At 35.4% G+C, this 20028-nt stretch overlaps 1 protein-coding gene across 2 annotated transcripts in view; it reads right to left on the bottom strand.

The window, feature by feature from the left end:
- The window catches only part of MAN1A2 (mannosidase alpha class 1A member 2), a 180554-nt gene that overhangs the window by 118649 nt on the left and 41877 nt on the right, over positions 1 to 20028 (bottom strand). For both annotated transcript variants that reach the window (XM_040471441.1, XM_040471440.1), the window contains exons 3-4: positions 15314 to 15410; positions 4394 to 4512 (exon numbers count right to left, since the gene is read on the bottom strand). In XM_040471441.1, the coding sequence (XP_040327375.1) occupies positions 4394 to 4512; positions 15314 to 15410 (216 nt within the window). The remainder of the gene's footprint in view (positions 1 to 4393; positions 4513 to 15313; positions 15411 to 20028) is intronic.

The following is a 20028-nucleotide window of genomic DNA, read 5'->3' as shown; positions in this document are numbered from 1 at the left end:
TTTAATAAACATTAAAAGAAAATATATATTATCCCCTAAGGCCTTTCCAACATTTATAGGCAGAACACATAATTTGCTAACACAAGTATATATCTCCAAAATAGAATTTTCAGAATGGAATTTTTTAGTAACATATATCTCCTCCCACCCCATCCATAAAAGCAAAATGCTTTACATTACTTCATATATTCCCAATACACAGCATACTGCAGGGCACAGAGCGACAGTCACTAAATACAGAGAAGAAGCAAAAGAGGGAGGGAGGGCAGGCCTCTATAACTCACTAAAACAATAACCTTCTTAAACAGTTTCCCTGATTTCAGCCTTACCTTCCTCCTTATAATCTATTTATTCAGCACCCTGCAGGCAGAGTGAACCTCTTACATTTTAAGTCAGGTCAGGTTACTGTTGTGTACAAACTCTTACAATAACTTCTGGTTACACTCAGAGTAAAATAACTGGTAAGACCCAACATAATCAGATTCCCCACTACCTGTCTGACATCATCTCCTTTCAACATCTCTTGACTTTTATTACCAAACGGTTCTACTGGCTGTTCAAGAATTACCAAACTCAGTCTTTATGCTTTACTTACAGGTCTCCAAACGGGAAGTTTTTCTAACCACACAATATAAAATAATAAAGTACACCTTCATCACTAATATCTCTTAGCCTCCATTATTTCCCCAATTAACACTTATCAACATCTAATTACATATAATTCTATATTTGTAAAATTCAGACCTTCCTTCACAAGAGACACAGAAGAGAAGTTCTAGAGGGAGAGAAGGGAGAGAATGGAAGACAGGCATTATTCAAAGGAGTAATGATTGCAAATCTTCCAGAAGTGAGAAAAACATAAGTCTTCAGACTGATGGAACATTACGAGTCCTTTAACGAATAATCCACACATGGACACATGGTAATGCAATTATAGAATGCAGAAAAATAGAAAAAATGAAAACAAGGGGAAAAAGACAGATTATTTGTGAAATATTAGATTGACAGCATACTTTTCAATAGTATGACAGAAACAGGAAGACAATGGAATTGTACCCTTCAAAGGTTAAGAGAAACTAATCAACCTCCACACAACTATATTCTACACTCAACTATAGTATCTATTATGAGAGAGCCTTATATCCAAATGGCTTCCATTGGGTCTCTCCTCAGAAATGTCACCAAAGAGTCCCTCTCACTAGCTATCCCATGTAAATAGCAACCCCACACCACCACTTACTCCAATCCTACTTGCTCCCCTTTATTGTTCTCCATAGCACTTATCACCACCTGATATATTAAACAGGACTTGAATATTTATTTACTGGTTTTCTCCCAAAACCAGAGTACAAACTCGAGAAGAAGTTTTGCTCATTACTACATTCACATAAGCCAGAAGAGCACCTGTCACAGAGGAGGCATTTAATGAATGAATTATTTATTTATTCCTTCATTTGTCAGTCATCCATCCATTCATTCCTTAATTTTGAAGTTTCAAATACGAGTTGGAACCAGCTAGACAGTGATTACACATAAGACAAGAGGGAGATGAGCTAAATTAAAGCATTCTAAGATCCTTATGGTCTTCAGAAGGAGGATGAAGAAACCGGTTCATTTTAAACTGTGAGAAGTATGCACATGAAATTTTAAGGATAACCCCAAAATGAGTGGAAATGACAAGTAAAATGTCAAAGTAGTAGAGGGAAAAAGAGCCAAGAAGTAATTTAATCCAAAAGAAGGAAAACAGAAAATAAAAACAATGAAAAGTACAATAATAAAACAGGTTGAAAAACACAGATGAAGACCCAACTCCAAATACACGTTATCACAATAAATGTAAATATTCCAAACTTGACAGTTAAAAGACTCCAAGACTGGATAAAAATAACAAAATTCAAATACATACTACATGCAAAATATACAGCTAAAACACAGGACACAGAAAGGTTAAAAGTACGGGGATGGCAAATGACTGCGCTAATTATTAAGCTCTTTCTCCTCAGGTTCAAATTTATCCTTCTATACTCTACTTTGGTACCCTGGAATTGGAACTGTGTGAACATATGTCTCGTTAGCCAGCTGGCTCCATTATGGGCCATGCCAACAGGAAGTTTTACAAAGATAACGTACAGCTGGAAGAAGGAGAAAGGACTTATTCCTTCCAATTTACCTCCGGTTTTGGACAGTGTCAAATGAGTCATGGTTCTTCACCCTGGCAGTGGCTGTTGGTTCCAGGTTACAGTTTCCCTGCCACACACACTTTCTTTAAATCAGCCTCCCTGTGGCCCTTAGAAATACCAAGCACTAGGTAGGTACCATCTCCTTAGAGGTCCGAGTCCCAGCTCTAAAAAAAAGCCCTCTTAAGAGCTCCTAAAGTACCAGAAACAGAGTTCCAAATTACTCGTTTAATAGTCCCAACTTCTTCCCACTGTTCTCAGAGTCCCAGGGAGGTAGGTGTTTACTATAGCTACTATCTCTTGTGACACCACAATGTTCTCTTTGCCTTCTCAGTTTCCCATTACTTGGTTAACAACTGTAAACATTAAATCCTCTAATTAAAATAAATGGCACAGTTCTGGCTCCTGACTGAGCCAACTGATACAATGATATACCAGCATATTATTAGGCCTTACAAAGCTGCCACGTTAGGGGACAGGAGTATTTGAGACCGTACAGATGCCAATTCTCTCCAAATTAATCTGTAAATTGAATGCAAGACTCATCAAAATGTCAACAGCACCCCAGAGCTTACAGGAACAAAGAGCAGAGAACTGCTAAGATAATTTCCTGGTAGAACAAGATCAGATATCAAACTTCCTATAAAAATATCATAGTTAAGACAGTTAAGTATTGATGTCATAAGCATAAAGAAAAAAGCCAAAAGAAAAGAATAGGCCCCTGTGACCCGTGTGGCCATGTATAAACAGCAGGGAAACGAATGGTGCTAGAATAAACTGCTGCCTGTCCAGCTCACCCTACATACAAAATCAATTTTATGTGGATTAAAGACCTAAATGCAAAAGCCCAACTTTAAAAAACTTAGAATGAAACACAAGAATTTATCCTCATGACCTTGGAGTAGGGATTTCTTAAACAAGAAGCACATCCTATAAGGACTACATGGCCAAACAGAGAGAGGAAAAAAAAAAAAAAAAGACTAAATTTTTCAGCCTCCTTTTGCATCAAGGTTGGGCTGTATGTGTCAGATCTACTCAACAGCATACAAGCAAAATCAGGGTAACCCACTCCTGGAAGGTGTTCTCACAGGAGAGTCATGGATCCTTCCTCTTTTCTACAACTGAAAGGTTGACCCACCTTATCAAGAAGCCGTCTTGTACCACGAGGTTGAAGCTACACACTGAGAAAGCAACAAGACAAAGGATCTTAGATCCCTGAGGATCAAGGATCTATCCAAGCCACCCCTAAGCTGCTGGTCTCTGTGCCTAATTTTCATGAAAGAGAAACACATATCTATATTTAAGCTCTTTTATATTAGATTTTCTGCCACTCACAAACTTAAACCCAAGTGGTAACTGATATATGTCCAAAATGCTAGAATCATATAAAAGAAAGTAATCCAGATATGTGTGGTTAGCATCAGGAAAGCATGAGAGAAGAAATAATTATGGATTTAAATCACAATTTGAATGACAAATTGGGTCTGCCAAAGGAAAAAAAAAACAAACAAAAACAACACAGTAAAAGAGTGACTTCTGACTATAGTCAAAAAGAAGAACAATCACAAATGTCATGAAAGGTGATAATGAGTAAAACAAAACAGCCCATATACCTTGTGGGTGAATACTGGTAATAATGAAAACAATTGCTACCATTTACTGAGTACTTAACGTGTATCTGATTATCTCAAATAATCCTTACAATACTGCATTGTGATAGCAATTTTATGACACATTCAGAAAGAATAAGGAATGTTCCCAAGTCACACAACTAGGATGTAGCCGTGCTGGTCTTCAAACTTCAGCCGCATCACTTATCAACTATGCAAAATGCTGGAAGCATGGCCATAGGCCTAGTTATGAAGGCTCATTAAACCTGCACTGAATTATTGAATCTTTTAAAAATAACAAAATGCTTAATTGTTTATAAAGGAGTTTATGCATTCCTGGTATTTCTAGTTCAATGTGGGTTTTTTTTTTGTAACTACTGCTTAACACACTGAACACACTGCCTCAAATGATAACATCAAGAAAAGTGAAAGGAAGATGAGAAAGGGTATGTATTTTATGTAAAAGTTAAATAACCACTCTAATCCCAAAGGAGGACAGGGAATTTATGATTTCCTTAAACTGCTAGCAAAATGCTCAAAACCACTATGTTTATTAGACAGGGTCTTTGCAGAGTTGATCAAAGAAGTCATCAACTGTATACTCACCACACTGAAATCAAGGTTGTGTTCAATCCATTTTTGCCCATCTCGGAATTCATCATGAAGTCCCATGATATAAAGGGTATCCAAAGCATCTACTATGGTAGCACCCATTTGTGAACTTCCTATATTTGGGGTGGGGGGGAAAACTGTCATTAAAAACACGCCCTTCATACAAGGTCTGTTTTAATTGTTTAATATGTAAAAATCGAAGTAGAAATATAAGGACCAAAAAGAATACCCAACATGGTTCACTTTTCCTTAAGAATAAATAATATACACTGTTTAATAGCTATTCCTAAAGATGGCATGTTGACAACTAATAGGAAGGTAAAGGAAACTAAAATTATAGTTCTCCTTCATTTTCTTCCTGGTCACAGTATGAGATCTCTACTTAACAGAGATAAGTTTTTTTTTAAAAAAGGATTAACTCAGGAAATGGGGAGGATGGTTCAAGATGATAAGCTAAGTCATAAGAACCACGTTCTTCTGGTACAAATTCACAGAAGGAGCAAAAAAAAAAAAAATACTTAGAAATATTAATAAAAGCACAATAAGACTAAAAGACCACAGTAAAATGGAAACTATAACAATCCTTAACAATGAAAAAGCAGGTTAATCATATTGAAAAAAAAGGTATTAAACAAAATGTAAGTAGAAAAAATTAAAATAGTAAGATCTACCTATCTTCAAGAGAGAGAGAGAGAAACCTGATGTTAAAGGAAAACAATTCAGGGAGGAACAAATTCAACAAAACTAGCTGATATCAAAACTAGACACTGTAAACATATGACAAGAAAATAGGTCACTCTTAGTAACAAATAAAACTCCAAAAATCCTGAATACAATCTAAAACAAATCTAATAGCACAGTAAAAAAAAATATAAGTAACAGCAGATGAGTCCTCCTCAATTACTTCTATCTTCTGAGAATGAAAATCATCCACACTCGTTATTATCTGCATTAAAACGGCTTCATTATTATACTGTCTTCATCAACATGAGTTTACTGTTATCCTTGCCAGAAAGATAAAAGGATAAAAGTTGCAAAATTATTTTACTGTTCATTCCAGGAACTTTCTGAAAGACCTGTCAACTCTTCAACATAAAGTACCAAATGATGGCTTATACCCCCAAACTCCTTACCTCCAATTCTCTGCTTATCAATCCAAAACTATTATATTATGGTCCTTACCTAATCATAACCAAGTACCCACCCCTACCCCAACTGAAGGGCCCATCTTAACCCAGACTTAAAATCTCAATAAATATCTCAACTTTGTCCTCTGACAGGTTACTAAGGCTCTGGTTAGGTAGTGATCTACATTCCACAGTTAGCATTAAACTCGGCTGTGTCTTATCGACGAGCTATCTTAATGGTATTTTAGGATTCAGCATTTGTCATTACTTCGTTATTATTCTTTCTTTCCCTCTTTCATTCCTTTTACCAGTGGGTTAACAGCGTTTTCTCCTGATGCTTTAAAGTTATAAAAATTTGTCCTTATGATGTCCTTAACGGACACCACATCTTCTTCATGTGATTCTAATAATTTCTTCAACTTATCAGGAAGTATTATCTTTCCACTAACAAGACAAGTATTCCACCACACTCTGGTAAGTTCCTAGGTCTTCTCCCCATTTAGCTCTCTTTATGTTGACATTAACTAGAATTTTTGTTCTGGGTAACTTTCCTTTTACTTTTCTTTGTTCCTCAGCTTTTTATTAGGATAACAAATATTTTATCAACTCTTCAACATAAAGTACCAAATGATGGCTTATCCCCCCAAACTCCTTACCTCCAATTCTCTGCTTAAGTATGTATCTCTTTATATTAGTATTTCATCCAAAATATTTATCATGCTTATTTTAAATCCTTAAGAGTACCTATTTTTGTTATTTCAATTTTTATAGAGAGTTATGCTTCAGTTCTCTGGTTATTTATGGAGTCCTGGAAGTGCACATTCCTCTAAGGTGCTGACTACTCTGGAAAACAAAGTCCAGACCCACCTGTTCTGTACCAATTCTGGTTAGTTCCACAAGAAGAGGTTTGTGCCATGGGCTAAACAGACCAAGGAAGAGAAAGGCAAAATTGGGAATTCCTGGCTATTACTACCTAGGATTATTTACCTAGACAACTCAAGATTTCAACTGGAAAAAGTTTTTAAAAATCTAAAACTACCCTTGGGTCAAAGAAGAAGTGAAACACAACACTGTAAAACATATAAAACATTAATAAATTTTATTGTGAGAACATAGGATTCAACTAATGAAGCTGTTAGAAAAACTCATAACTTGAAAATTTTATAGTATTTAATAAGAACAAATGAAAATAATTGAATTCACAACATTCTAAGGAAGAAAAAGAATGATAAACTTGAGCAAAAAGTAAAAGAATCAGAAAAGGCAAAAATTAACAAATTAGAAACAAAGAAAACTGTCAAAAATATAAAACTCAAAAGATAGTTTTATTAAAAGAACTATACAATGACTCTATCACTAAACAAATTCTAAAAAGTAGTCAGGGAATACAAAAGTACAAAATAAAACTGGATTGGGCACCTAGGATGACTTCGGCTCAGGTCATGATCGCACGATTCCTGAGTTCGAGCCCCACGTCGGGATCTGTGCTGACAGCTCAGAGCCTGGAACCTGCTTCAGATCCTGTATCTCCCTTTCTCTGCTCCTCCCCCACTTGTGCGCTCTCTCTCTCTCTCTCTCTCTCTCAAAAATAAACATTAAAAAAAAAACTGCATCAACACACAGATACTGAGGAAATTAAGTATAAAAAGGCCACTTTAGTTATATTGTACCAATAAATTTGAAAAAAAATGAGTGAAACTGATGATTTTCTAAGAATATATGCATTATATGTTTAATATAAATAGTAATGTGTACTATATAAAAATATATGTTTTATATATAATTCTGACTTATGAAATAAACATAAAATCCAAACAAGCAAAACAGACCAAGAAACAGAGGAAACTGTGAAGTTCTCAAAGAGCTACCCACTATAAAAGTATCACACTCTGGAAGTTCCATAGAATAGATTCTACCCTAATTTTAAGGATAGCAACTCCTACATAAACTTTCATAGAACAAAGGAAAAGAGAGTTTAAATTCAATTTATGGATTCTGCATACCACGGATGCAAAAATCTCAGTAAGAAAAATAAAACTATCTGATCTCATTTGTGAGCATCATGGACATATTTGGGAGTAAAATTGCCAAGCTGTATGGTAACTGACGTTGAACTCTACAGGACAGTGAGCAAGAGCTCTCCAGAGCTACCACTTTATACACGCAGCAACAACGGATGAGAGTTCTAGCTGTTCCACCCTCCTTGTCAGTATTCGGTATTGCTGGTGTTTGTAATTTTACGCGTTCTAATATGAATGTATAGGATGTTATGTCGTGGTCTCAATTTTAATTTCTCTGACAACTGATGTGCTTACTGACTATGCATAAACTTTCTTTGGCATGTAATTATTTATATATTCTAAATACATCCACGTGTGTTTGTGTGTGTGTCACAAACACATTCTCCAAGTTTTGGGGCTTACTTACCTTTTTATTAATGTCTTTCAGAGGCAGAAATTTTTATGAAGTCCAATTTATCTATTTTTCTCCTTTTGTGGCTTATGCTTTTTGTATTCTAAAGCCTCTTTTCTTACCTCAAAGTCACAAAGATTTTCTCCAATGCTTTCTACTGAAAGTTTTATACTTTTTGCTTTTATGCTTAGATCTATGATCCATTTCAAGTTAATTTTTATGTACAACGAAGAATCAAGGTTTGTGATTTTTCTATATGAATATGTAGCTGATCCAGCATGATTTATTGGAAAGACTATCCTGTTTAGTCACGGACTTACCTAAGCAACTTTACTGAAAATTAATTAACCACGTATAATGTACATGCACTCCGAGTTCTGTTCTTTGCCACTGATCTCTGTGTCTGTCCTTACACTAAAACCATACTGCCTTCATTACTGCAGCTTTACAGTAAATCTTAAAATAAGGTAATATAAATCCTTCAACGTTGTTCTTCCTTTTAAAAAATTATTCTTACTATTGCCCAAGCTTTGCATTTTTATACAGATTCTTAGAGTCAGACTATCAATTTACACAAAAAGTCATTTTGATTGGGCCATCTCAACAATACTGAGTATTCCAATTCATAAACATGGCATCTCTGTCCTTTCAAACTTCTCTCAATAATCACAGTTTTAAGTGTGTGAATTTTACACATATTTTGTTAAATTCACCTATGTGCAGTTCATATTTTTTGATGCTACTACAAGTGACATTATTTTTAAACTGCATTTTGACTATTTACCAGTATACAGAAATACCATCTATTGGGGCGCCTGGGTGTCTCAGCTGGTTAAGCATCCAGATCTTGATTTTGGCTCAGGTCATGATCTTGCAGTTCACGAGTTTGAACCCCACAGCAGGCTCTAAGCCTGCTTGGGATTCTCTCTCACCCTCTCTCTCTCTGCCCCTACCCCACTTGCACACTCCCTCTCTCAAAATAAATAAACTTAAAAAAATTTTTTTAATATAATTTATTTTGTATATTAAACTTGTATCCTATGACCTTACTAAATTGTATTCAACCTAGGACTTTATTGTTGTTTTTTAGTAGATTTCTTAAGACTTTCTGCATGAATAATCACGTTGACTACAAGTAAAGACAGTATTACTTCTTCATTTCCAAACTTTATACTTCTGTCTTTTCCTTGCTTTAATGTACTGGTTAGGAGCTCATCTACAAAGTTGCACAAAGTGAGAGAGCAGACATCCTTGCCTAATTCATAATCTTAGGGGAAAATATCTGGTCTTTCAACACGAGGCATGTGGCAAGATTTTTCCATTTGTTTCATCTTGGGGTGTGTGTTTTAATGTCTTTAATCAGGTTGAAGAAGTTCCCTTCTAACCAAGTCTGCTAAGAGTTTTTATAATGGATTGATCCTGAGTGTTGTTAAATGCTTTTTCTGCATCTACTGAAATGATCATATGGTTCTTCTCTTTTATTCCCTTAATATTTTCAATTACATCGACTAACTTCTAGATATTAAACCGACCATGTAATAATCATGAGTTACTATTCATTTTACATTTGCTGAATTAGATTTACTAATACATGGTTAAAGATTTTTGTGTCTATATCCACGAGGGGCATAGGTCTACAGTTTCCTTTGCTTGTAATATCAGTGTCTGGTTATGGTATTAAGGCTTTTGTGGTGCTACCAAGAAGATATAACAATCCTAAAGGTGTAAACACTTAACAAGAATATATGAATATAAGAAATGTATGAAGCAAAAACTGACAAAACTGAATGAGGTTAGGAGACAAATCCAAAATTACAGTTGAAGACTTCAACACCCTTCTCTCAGTGAGTAATAGAACTACTAGACAGAAATTTAGCAAGCACAGAGGAAGTCTGAACAACTCCATTAACCAATGGCATCTAACTAACATCAAGAGAACATTCTACTCAATAACAGCAGACTACACTTGTATATATTCTTTTCAAGCACAAATGGAACATTCACTAAGACAGACTATATTTTGGATCATAAAGTAAATCTTCAACAGTTTAAAAGAACTGAAATACAATGCTTTCTGACCATAAAGGAATTAAACTAAAATTCAGTGACAGAAAGATAAAAGGAAAATCTCTGAACATTTGAAAATTAAACAACTTACTCAAGGGAAACTTTTCTTCCCCAAGCTGAAAAATACATGGCTTTTCCCATGAGCTTCTATTTTTTTAATTAAGTTTTTGTTTAAAAATTCCAGTTAGCTAACATACAGTGCAATATTAGTTTCAGGTGTAGAATTTAGTGATTCAATACATACACAGGACACCCAGTGCTCATCACAACGAGTGCCCTCCATAATCTCCATCACCTATTTCACCCATCCCTGTACCCCCAACCCTCAGATAGCCATCAGTTTGCTCTCTATGGTTAAAAGAATCTGTTTCTTGGTTTGCCTCTTCTTCCCCCCTATGTTCATTTGTTCTGTTTCTTAAATTCCACACGAGTGAAATCATATGGTATTTGTCTTTCTCTGACTGACTTTATTTCACTTAGCAAAATATTCTGTAGCTCCATCCACATCACTGCAAATGGCAAAATCTCATTCTGTCGATGACTGAGTAATATTCCATTGTATATAAATACCACATCTTCCTTATCCATTCATCCAGTCAGTGGACATTTTAGGCTCTTTCCATAATTTGTTATTTTAAATAATGCTGCTATAAACATCGAGGTGCCTGTATCCCTTCAAATTAGTATTTTGGTATCCTTGGGGCAAATACCTACTAATACTAATGCAACTGCTGAATCATAGGGTAGTTCTGTTTGTAACTTTTTGAGGAACCTCCATACTATTCTCCAGAGCAGGTGCACCAGTTTGCATTCTCACCAACAGGGCAAGAGGGTTCCTCAAGAGAAATTTTAAAACATATTGAATTAAATGGAAAGTGAAACACAACATACCAAAATCTTTAGCATACAACTAAGCAGCACCTACAGGAAATGTACAGCACCAAATGCTTACATTGGAGAAAAGGATCTCAAATCCACACTCCAGGCTTCCACTTAGAGCAATTAGAAAAGCAAGAGCTAAATCAACTCAAAACTGCAAAAGAAACAAAATGGTAAAGAGCAGAAATCAAAGAAATGAAAAACATAAAGAAAATATTAAAAAGATCAACAAATAGACATTTTTCCAAAGAAGACATATAGATGGCCAGCAGACACATGAAAGGATGCTCAACATTGCTCATCATCAGGAAAATGCAAATCAAAACCACAATGAGTTATATCACCTCACACCTGTCATAATGGCTAAAACCAAAACCATAAGAAATAACAAGAGATGACGAGGATGTGAAGAAAAAGGAACCCTCATGTACTATTAGTGGGAATACAGACTGGTGCACCAACTGTGAAAAACAGTATGGAGGTTCCTCAATAAATGAAAAACAGAATTATCATATGATCCAGTAATTCCACTACTGGGTATTTATCCAAAGAAAATGGAAACACAAATTTAAAAAGATATGTGCACTCCTATGTTTATTGCAGCATTATTTATAAAAGCCAAGATAAAAGCAATACAATAGAAAATTACTCAGCCATCAAAAAGAATGAAATCTTGCCATTTGCGACAACATGGATGGATCAAGAGGATATAAGACTAAGTGAAATAAGTCAGCTTGAGGAAGACAAATACCATATGATTTCACTCATATGTGGAATTTAAGAAATAAAATAAAAGAGACAAACAAAAAAACACACAGAGAACAAACTGGTGGTTGCCAGAGGGAAAGTGGGCAGGGGATGGATGAAAGAGGTAAAGAGGATTAAGGAGTACACTTACCACGATGAGCACTAACGTACAGAATTGCTGAGTCATTATATTGTACACTAGAAATTAGTATACACTCTATGTTATTACTTGAATAAAAAAATAAAGTGAACCATGATAAATTTTTTAAAAAGATCAATGAAACCAAGCTTCTAGCAGGACAAAGAGAAAGAGAGAAAATATGAATTACTAATATCAGGAATGAAAGGGGATTATCTCTACAGCTTCCACAGACATCCAAAAGATAGCAAGGCAATACTCCAAACACTCCATGCACATAAAATCAATAACTAAGATGAAATGGACCAATTCCTCAAAAACCATAAACTACCAAAACTCACCCTGAAAGAAATACAGTTGATCCTTGAAGAAGCCTAGGGTTAAGGATGCTGACCACAATGCAGTCAAAACCCATATAACTTGACTCCCCAAAAACTTAAGTACTAATAGTCTACTACTGTTTACTAGAAGCCTACTGATAATAGTTGATTAACACACACTGTCTTAATAGACAATGTTTAGAATTAAATTTAGTTTATAATTAAACTACATTCTTACAATAAAGTATGATGGAAAAAAGTTATTAATAAAATCATAAGAGAAAATGCATTTACACTACTGTACTGTATTCATCAAAAAAAAAAACAAAAAAAAAAACCCAAACACCCTATATATAAAGTAGACCCATGCAGTTCAAATCCATATTGTTCAAGAGTCAACTGTAGGTAAGCTGATTGGTCCTTACTGTTAAAGAAACTGAATTTTCAGTTTAAAAACCTCCCGGGGGGGAAAAAAAAATCTCTAGATGCAGATGGCTTCACTGGTGAATACTATCAACACTGAAGAAGAAAATAAAATCAATGTTAAACAATATCTTCCGGAAAAATAAAGAGCAGAGAACACTTCCAAATTCATTTTATGAGACGTTACCTGGATACCAAAACAAGACAAAGATAATGTAAGAAAAATACAGAGCAATATAAATGCAAAAGATAAGTGCAAAAATCCTCAACAAAATATTAGAAGTCATAAGCCAGTTAAGTTAGAAATAGCAAAAAGAATTTATACATAAACATACCTACATACACAGACACAGACACGTATAGAGAAAATAAAGGCACACTTCAAAAAGCACTGCAAAGTTAACACTCTTTTCCAAATCAAAATTCTTCCCTTTAAGGGCGAGAAGACCTATTCCTAACAAAACTCTGAATTCTTCAGTATATCTAAGTAAAAAGAATTCATTCCATTACTGTTGGAATAATTAGTATCAGTGCTAATTTACATCCAGCAACATTTTCTTCTCACTCACTAGCTCCAGGAGTTTGCCTTCACGGGGCAAAACCAAAAGAATATACGCCATCCTTCTGGAAGTAGCATTTGGTTTGAGGATGGGCACAAAAGCCAATTTGAGACAAGAAACAATGAGTCAACGAAGTTTCTACGAAAACCAAGTGCTCTCTGCTCTACAGATGTGGTAGTACGTATATATACAGCTTCACACTGAGGCAGCCGTCTTGCTAAGAAGCCAGCCTGAAGATATCAACACACAGAGGAAAACGGAGAAAAGACATAAATAAAAAGCTTAGTTGGACTCCCATCTATGCTAGGACTTCATTGAGCTGATTAAATTTACTTTAGTTTAAGCCATTTTGAAATGGATTTTCTGTTATCTGCACATAAAGAATCCTATGATGCCAAGGACTAACTAACCAGATAGAAGTCAGAGGAATGCTTATTTCAGTTACCACATAAAAGAATTTTTTAATAATTGAAGCTAGTAAAATGGAAAAGAACACGTTTTTAAGTTCTTTACCATGTAATCTCAAATACTGTAAGTAAAGTTTCAATACTCGCCTGTATGTTCCTACCATAATACAGAGGCTAGACTTTTGAAGTTTCTTTCAATTCTAAGATTCTGATTCTTAAAGACATACTGAATTTGGGACATCAAATGAGACACTCAGAACTATTACCACTCAGTTAGACTTCTCCTAAAGTAAAAGGAAACAAAACAAAAACAACACAAAACAAAATAGGGGCAACTGGGTGGCTCAGTCAGTTAAGCGTCAGATTCTTGTTCTCAGCTTAGGTCATGATCTCAGGGTTTGTGAGTTCCAGCGTCAGGCTCAGCGCTGTCAGCGAGGAGCCTGCTTGGGATTTTCTCTCTCTCCACCTCTCCCCTGGTTGCTCTCTCTGTCTCTCTCTCTCAAAATTAATAAACTTACCAACTATTTTGCCTAGGACCCGTATCCATTTGACAAATGTTAATACAGTATACGTTCTGAGAAATACAGTTTAAAAAAGAAGTCGAAAATTAACATGCAACTTTTATTTTACACATTTATACTCTAATCCTTTAGAAGGACTAACAGTTTACCAAAGAGTTTAATACTGAAAAAAATATTTACTTGAAAAGAGGATCTAATTTTAATTAACCATTAAACATAAAATGTCTTTTCCTGCACTAATGTCTCACACTGTGGCATCCACAAAACAATGGGAACTTTTCCATTTGTAACCTTTGCTAAGGAACTAAGTTCCTTAGTTAACTGTATTAAGGTATTTCTGGTGTCTCTGACAACCTAAAGAAAAATTTTTTCCATTATTCCTCGATTCCAACATCTCTGAAACCCAAGAGAAATGATCTTTTCAGGCATTTTATGTTTTACAGAAAATAAGCAAGCAACAAATTACAAGAGAAATCATAGCATTAGAAAAACTCTTTCAAATGTCACGAGGAAAAATGCCGTGATTTAGCTTACTGTGGTGGCACGTTACAATTAGCAAACATAACTACGTTGCATATAACTAGTACGTGTGCCTCCCTACCTCAATATTTTCTTAACTTCACCTATTATTACTTAAAAGATACCCATTACATCAAGAAAAATTGAGAATGCGGGAAAGAGGTGAAGACTGTAATAAATAACAGCTTGATGATTCTCAAGACTTATCCTTAGGTTAAGTAAAAGTTGTTAAGTACTTTTTGAAATGGAGAAGTTTAACAAGTAGAAGTGAGCTCAAGAGACCTAGAAAGTTAGAGTGAACTCAGGCTGAACACAGCTCTTCCCCAGACCTCCATCCACAAACAAATGAATCTTTCCCTTGGAATTGTGAGTGTACAGTATCACCCACTCACCTTACCAACCAAATCACCTTGGGCATGTGACTTTTTTATATATACAGAGCACTACTGCTTTCTTTCACGTCTCTTCCCCCTCATAATGCGGGGGGTATCAGAACTGTGCTGAAGAAAGAGAATTACAAATAGGTACCTAACTTCCCTGACATTAAAGAAAAAAGTGCAGAAAAAGCTTCAAAACACTGATAAATGACTACAACATCTGTAGAGGTAGAAAATCTACCACATTATCTGTATATTCTAAAGCAACTAGCATGAAATCTTGACTGAAGCTTGCAAAAAAAAAAAAAATACATGTTGCTTCAAATTATAATAGAAATGTTCAGGTTTTAGAAAGTACTTAAGAACTTAGATTCCATTTTAAAGATGGATACAGTAGTTAGAAGAGGTAAACTTACCAAAGATATTAGTGGAGTGTCCTTTCCTTGCAATGGGTCTGAGTTCATTATGTCCCCATCCATATATCCTATAATTATCCCAGGCATGTTTCATCATCTGAGAAAAGAAAAATTATAATCCATCAATTAACATCACTCACAGACCGTTATTTCATCGATCTATATCATCTATCACTGCAGCCTTACCCATTCTTCCTGTTATCTCCTGTATCAGAATATTATTCTATTAACATTTTTTACTAGCGTGATAACCCACATCATCATGTTTAACCTCAGTCTACACAAGAGAAGGAAAACTTGGGTATAAAAGACAAGTTCTTTTTATTGGGGAAGAAGGTGTCTGTTCAGCACTCTTTCCTTTGAGGAACTGCCAATTCTTTGGGGAATAGCTCCCCTTCCCTCCCTGTGATCACGACGGCACTGTCAATCAAGGGGCTCTGATTCCACAACCAATTACTAGAGAACTCCTTACCCTTAGGCTGAAGATCAGCAAAATCCTTCTTTAAAATAAATACTTCAGGCTTTGCAGTCCATACCGTCTCTAGCAATTACTTAACGCAGCTACCATAGCACAAAAGTAGCCTTAGACAATACATAAACAAATGGATATACCTTCTCCAACTAACTTTTATTTTTAAAAAATAGACAGCAGGCAGAATTTGGCCTGTGGGTTGTAGTTTGCCAACCCTGACCTAATCACAGTGACTAGGTACCTGTGATTCAAGTAGTGGCAATCAAGTCCTTTTATGCATATTGTTATAGACACTAGGAGATAAAGGGACTCTCTCATTTTACAATCTCAAGGTCTGTGTAACACATTATCTTGGGCTGATGGGGGCTAACACTCTCCCAACATGGAGATACTAAACGAAAGGATAAAATGAATATTATTGCCAATAACACCTACAGACTTGGATTTAGCCAAGCTCGAAGCCCTAGTTTACAGCCACTTAGCTAGTAATTTTCTTTTTATATCAACTAGTTTGAACTATCAACTAGTTTGTTAATTATACAACAGGTGAATTATTTAATAGTGGACTGTGGTATATAAAAAATCTTTCATTTAACAGTATATCACTCATTCAAATATTCCTCAACTTGCTTTTTTACAGCTTGCATTATTCACACACCAAAACCAGACAAAGATATTACAACAAAACTGAAAACCAGTGTATCTCAAAAACAGATGCAAAATTCCTTAACCAAAATTAGCAATCTAGAGAGGATACTACATAATGATCAAGTATAGTAACACCTAGTTTTAACGTAGACTAATTTAACATTCAAAAGCCAATCAACAGAATCCACGTTACTAGAATAAAAGGAAAAACATCATACGATCATTTTCATAGAGGCAGACGAAGCACTTGACAAGATTCAACAGCCATCCATAATAAAAACTCTCAATGAACTATAAGGAAATGCCCACCATCTAATAAAGGGGATCTTCAAAAAACCTACAGCTGACATCATACTTAAGACTAAATTCTTAACCCTTCAAGTTGATAACAAATCAAGTATGTCCATTCTCCACATTTATTTTCAGTAATGTACTGGAAGTCCTAGCCAGTGTAACAGGAAATAAAAGGCATAACAATCAAAAAGGATAAAGGAAAAGCACCTCTATTCACAGAGGACATTACTATGTATAAGGAGAATCCTAAGCAATCTAAAAAATAATAATAATAACCCACTAGAACTATAATGACTTCAATAAAATTAACAGGGATACAAGTTCAGAAAACTAAAGTCAAATATATTTCTATATGCTAGTAATAAACACCAGAAATGGAAATTAAAAAACAAGTTCATTTATAATAGCATCAAAAAACATGAAATATTTAGGAATAAACAGAATATGTGCAAGAAATTATATATGAAGAACTATAAACACTGACAAATTAAAGAAAACCTAAATAAGTGGAAACATGTAACATGCTCATGGAACACTGGATACTGTTAAGATAACAATTCTTCTCAATTCATCTACAAATTCAGTAAAATCCCAATCAAAACCCAGCAACCTTTTATTTTACGTAAAAAAGTGAATTCTAGAAAGGCAAAGTACCCAGAAACACAAAAACAATTTTTAAAAAGAACCAAGTTTGAGAATTTAACCTGATTTCAAAGCTTACTATTAAGTTAAAGTCTTTAATACTGGCATTAAGGATAAGTATACAGATTAATGGAACAGGTAGGAATCCAGAAAGAGCCTCAACATCTACTGAATCTGTCATTTGATTTTAAACAAAGTGCCAAGCATGAAAAGATGCTCAACGTCGCTCCTTATCAGGGAAATACAAATCAAAACCACACTCAGATATCACCTCATGCCAGTCAGAGTGGCCAAAATGAACAAATCAGGAGACTATAGATGCTGGAGAGGATGTGGAGAAACGGGAACCCTCTTGCACTGTTGGTGGGAATGCAAACTGGTGCAGCCACTCTGGAAAACAGTGTGGAGGTTCCTCAGAAAATTAAAAATAGACCTACCCTATGACCCAGAAGTAGCACTGCTAGGAATTTACCCAAGGGATACAGGAGTACTGATGCATAGGGGCACTTGTACCCCAATGTTTATAGCAGCACTCTCAACAATAGCCAAATTATGGAAAGAGCCTAAATGTCCATCAACTGATGAATGGATAAAGAAATTGTGGTTTATATACACAATGGAGTACTACATGGCAATGAGAAAGAACGAAATATGGCCCTTTGTAGCAACGTGGATGGAACTGGAGAGTGTGATGCTAAGTGAAATAAGCCACACAGAGAAAGGCAGATACCATATGGTTTCACTCTTATGTGGATCCTGAGAAACTTAACAGAAACCCATGGGGGACGGGGAGGAAAAAAAAAAAGAGGTTAGAGTGGAAGAGAACCAAAGCATAAGAGACTCTTAAAAACTGAGAACAAACTGAGAGTTGATGGGGGGTGGGAGGGAGGGAGGGTGGGTGATGGGTATTGGGGAGGGCACCTTTTGGGATGAGCACTGGGTGTTGTATGGAAACCAATTTGACAATAAACTTCATATATTGAAAAAATAAATAAATAAACAAAGTGCCAAGGTAATTCAATAGGAAAAGGATCATTTCAACAAATGATGCTGAACAGCTAGAAAGCCCTACAGGCAAAAACTGAAGTGCACCCTTACTTCAGACAATAAAAAATTAACTGGCAACAGATCACAGACTGAAATGTCAAAACTAAAACTTAAACATGTACCCACACAAATACTGACACACAAGTGCTCATTGCCAACTTTATTCCTAATAGCCAAAAACTGGATCAAATGTTGAACAACCATTCAACAGGTGAATAAATAAAACAAACTACGGTATCTGCATATAACGGAATACTGTTAAGATAAAAATTACCTTCATGTGCAATCTACATAGATTGAATCTCAAAAAAATTATGCTGAGCAAAAGTCCAGAAACAAAATATCACATACTTTATGATTCCACTTCACTGAAACTCTAGAAAAGACCAGTCTAATCTGCAATGACTAGAAACAGATCAGTGGTTGCCCAGGACCAAAGAGTAGACTGACCAGAGAAGGGCACAAGAAAGCCATTTTGAGACTGTAAACATATTCGCATCTTGATAATAGTTGCTGTTATACAGGTGTATACATCTCTCAAAACCCATAACCAAGCAGTACTCTTTTATATTTTTAACAAGCAGTACTCTTAACAACAGGTACATTTTATTGTATACACATTACGCCTCAGTAAAGCTGATTCTTAAAAGAAATCTAATAGTCTGCCATATCTTCCCCACTCATAATTCCCACTCTCCTGGGGCAATTAAACTCTTTCACCTGTTTTTTTCTATCTAAGACTATATTCTGAAATATAGTCTACAGTGCTATTTCAGCATTTAGATATTTACTGTACTCTCCTATAGTTACGGTAATTTAGCTTTCTTATGCCACTACTATCTCCACGTAAACTTCCCCACACTGATTTCTCCTGCCCACATCCTCCCAATTTAAATAACAACATGCTTTTCTTATAATTATCACACTATTTTATTCAACTTTTGTTTTTCCTGCTGTTACCTACTTGTCTGAGGGTTTGAGTTTCTTTGTTTGCTTAGGTTTTTAATGTATCGATTCTGAATTTACTTCCAAATTATACTTGAGCTTCAAAACTTGTCTCAGTATAATCAAACACACCAGATAAGACTATCAGTTCCATTTTATTCTCTGATGTACCAATCCTTCCTGAAGCTCTCCACCCTCCAGCTCTAAGCTCTGCCCAAAGCACAGCAGTCACCCTGCTGAGTCCCTTATTCACCATCCGGAGAGCGCCCTTCCTTTCTCTCTCTAGTGACAGATCCCCTATTGCCAAAAGCCCTTCTCTTCCTATTTTTGTGCTGAAGCATATTTTCCGATAGCAATCTGAGAAAATGACTAAATTTACTCTCAGATTTGATTCATAAATTGGCCGAATAGATCATTCTTTCTAAGCCATTGCTCCACTCTCTTCCAGTTTCCAAAATTGTGACTGAGGAATCTGAGGTGCCATTATGTACGATCCCATCTTTTGAGTGGGGCCTTTTTTTTCTCCCTAAACTTTTAGGATCACTATTATTATTATTATTATTATTATTATTATTATTATTATTTTCGAGAATGAGTGTGCATGTGTGTAGGGGGTACGGGTAGAGAGAGACAGGAAGAGGGGAAGGGGGGAGAGGGAGGGATGGAG

Source organism: Herpailurus yagouaroundi, unplaced genomic scaffold (assembly GCF_014898765.1).
Source record: "Herpailurus yagouaroundi ecotype Mexico unplaced genomic scaffold, PumYag 77, whole genome shotgun sequence".
In the NCBI taxonomy this organism is placed as follows: Eukaryota; Metazoa; Chordata; class Mammalia; order Carnivora; family Felidae; genus Herpailurus; species Herpailurus yagouaroundi.
Note: the sequence above shows the minus strand (reverse complement) of the source record. Positions and strands in the feature narration are given on the sequence as shown.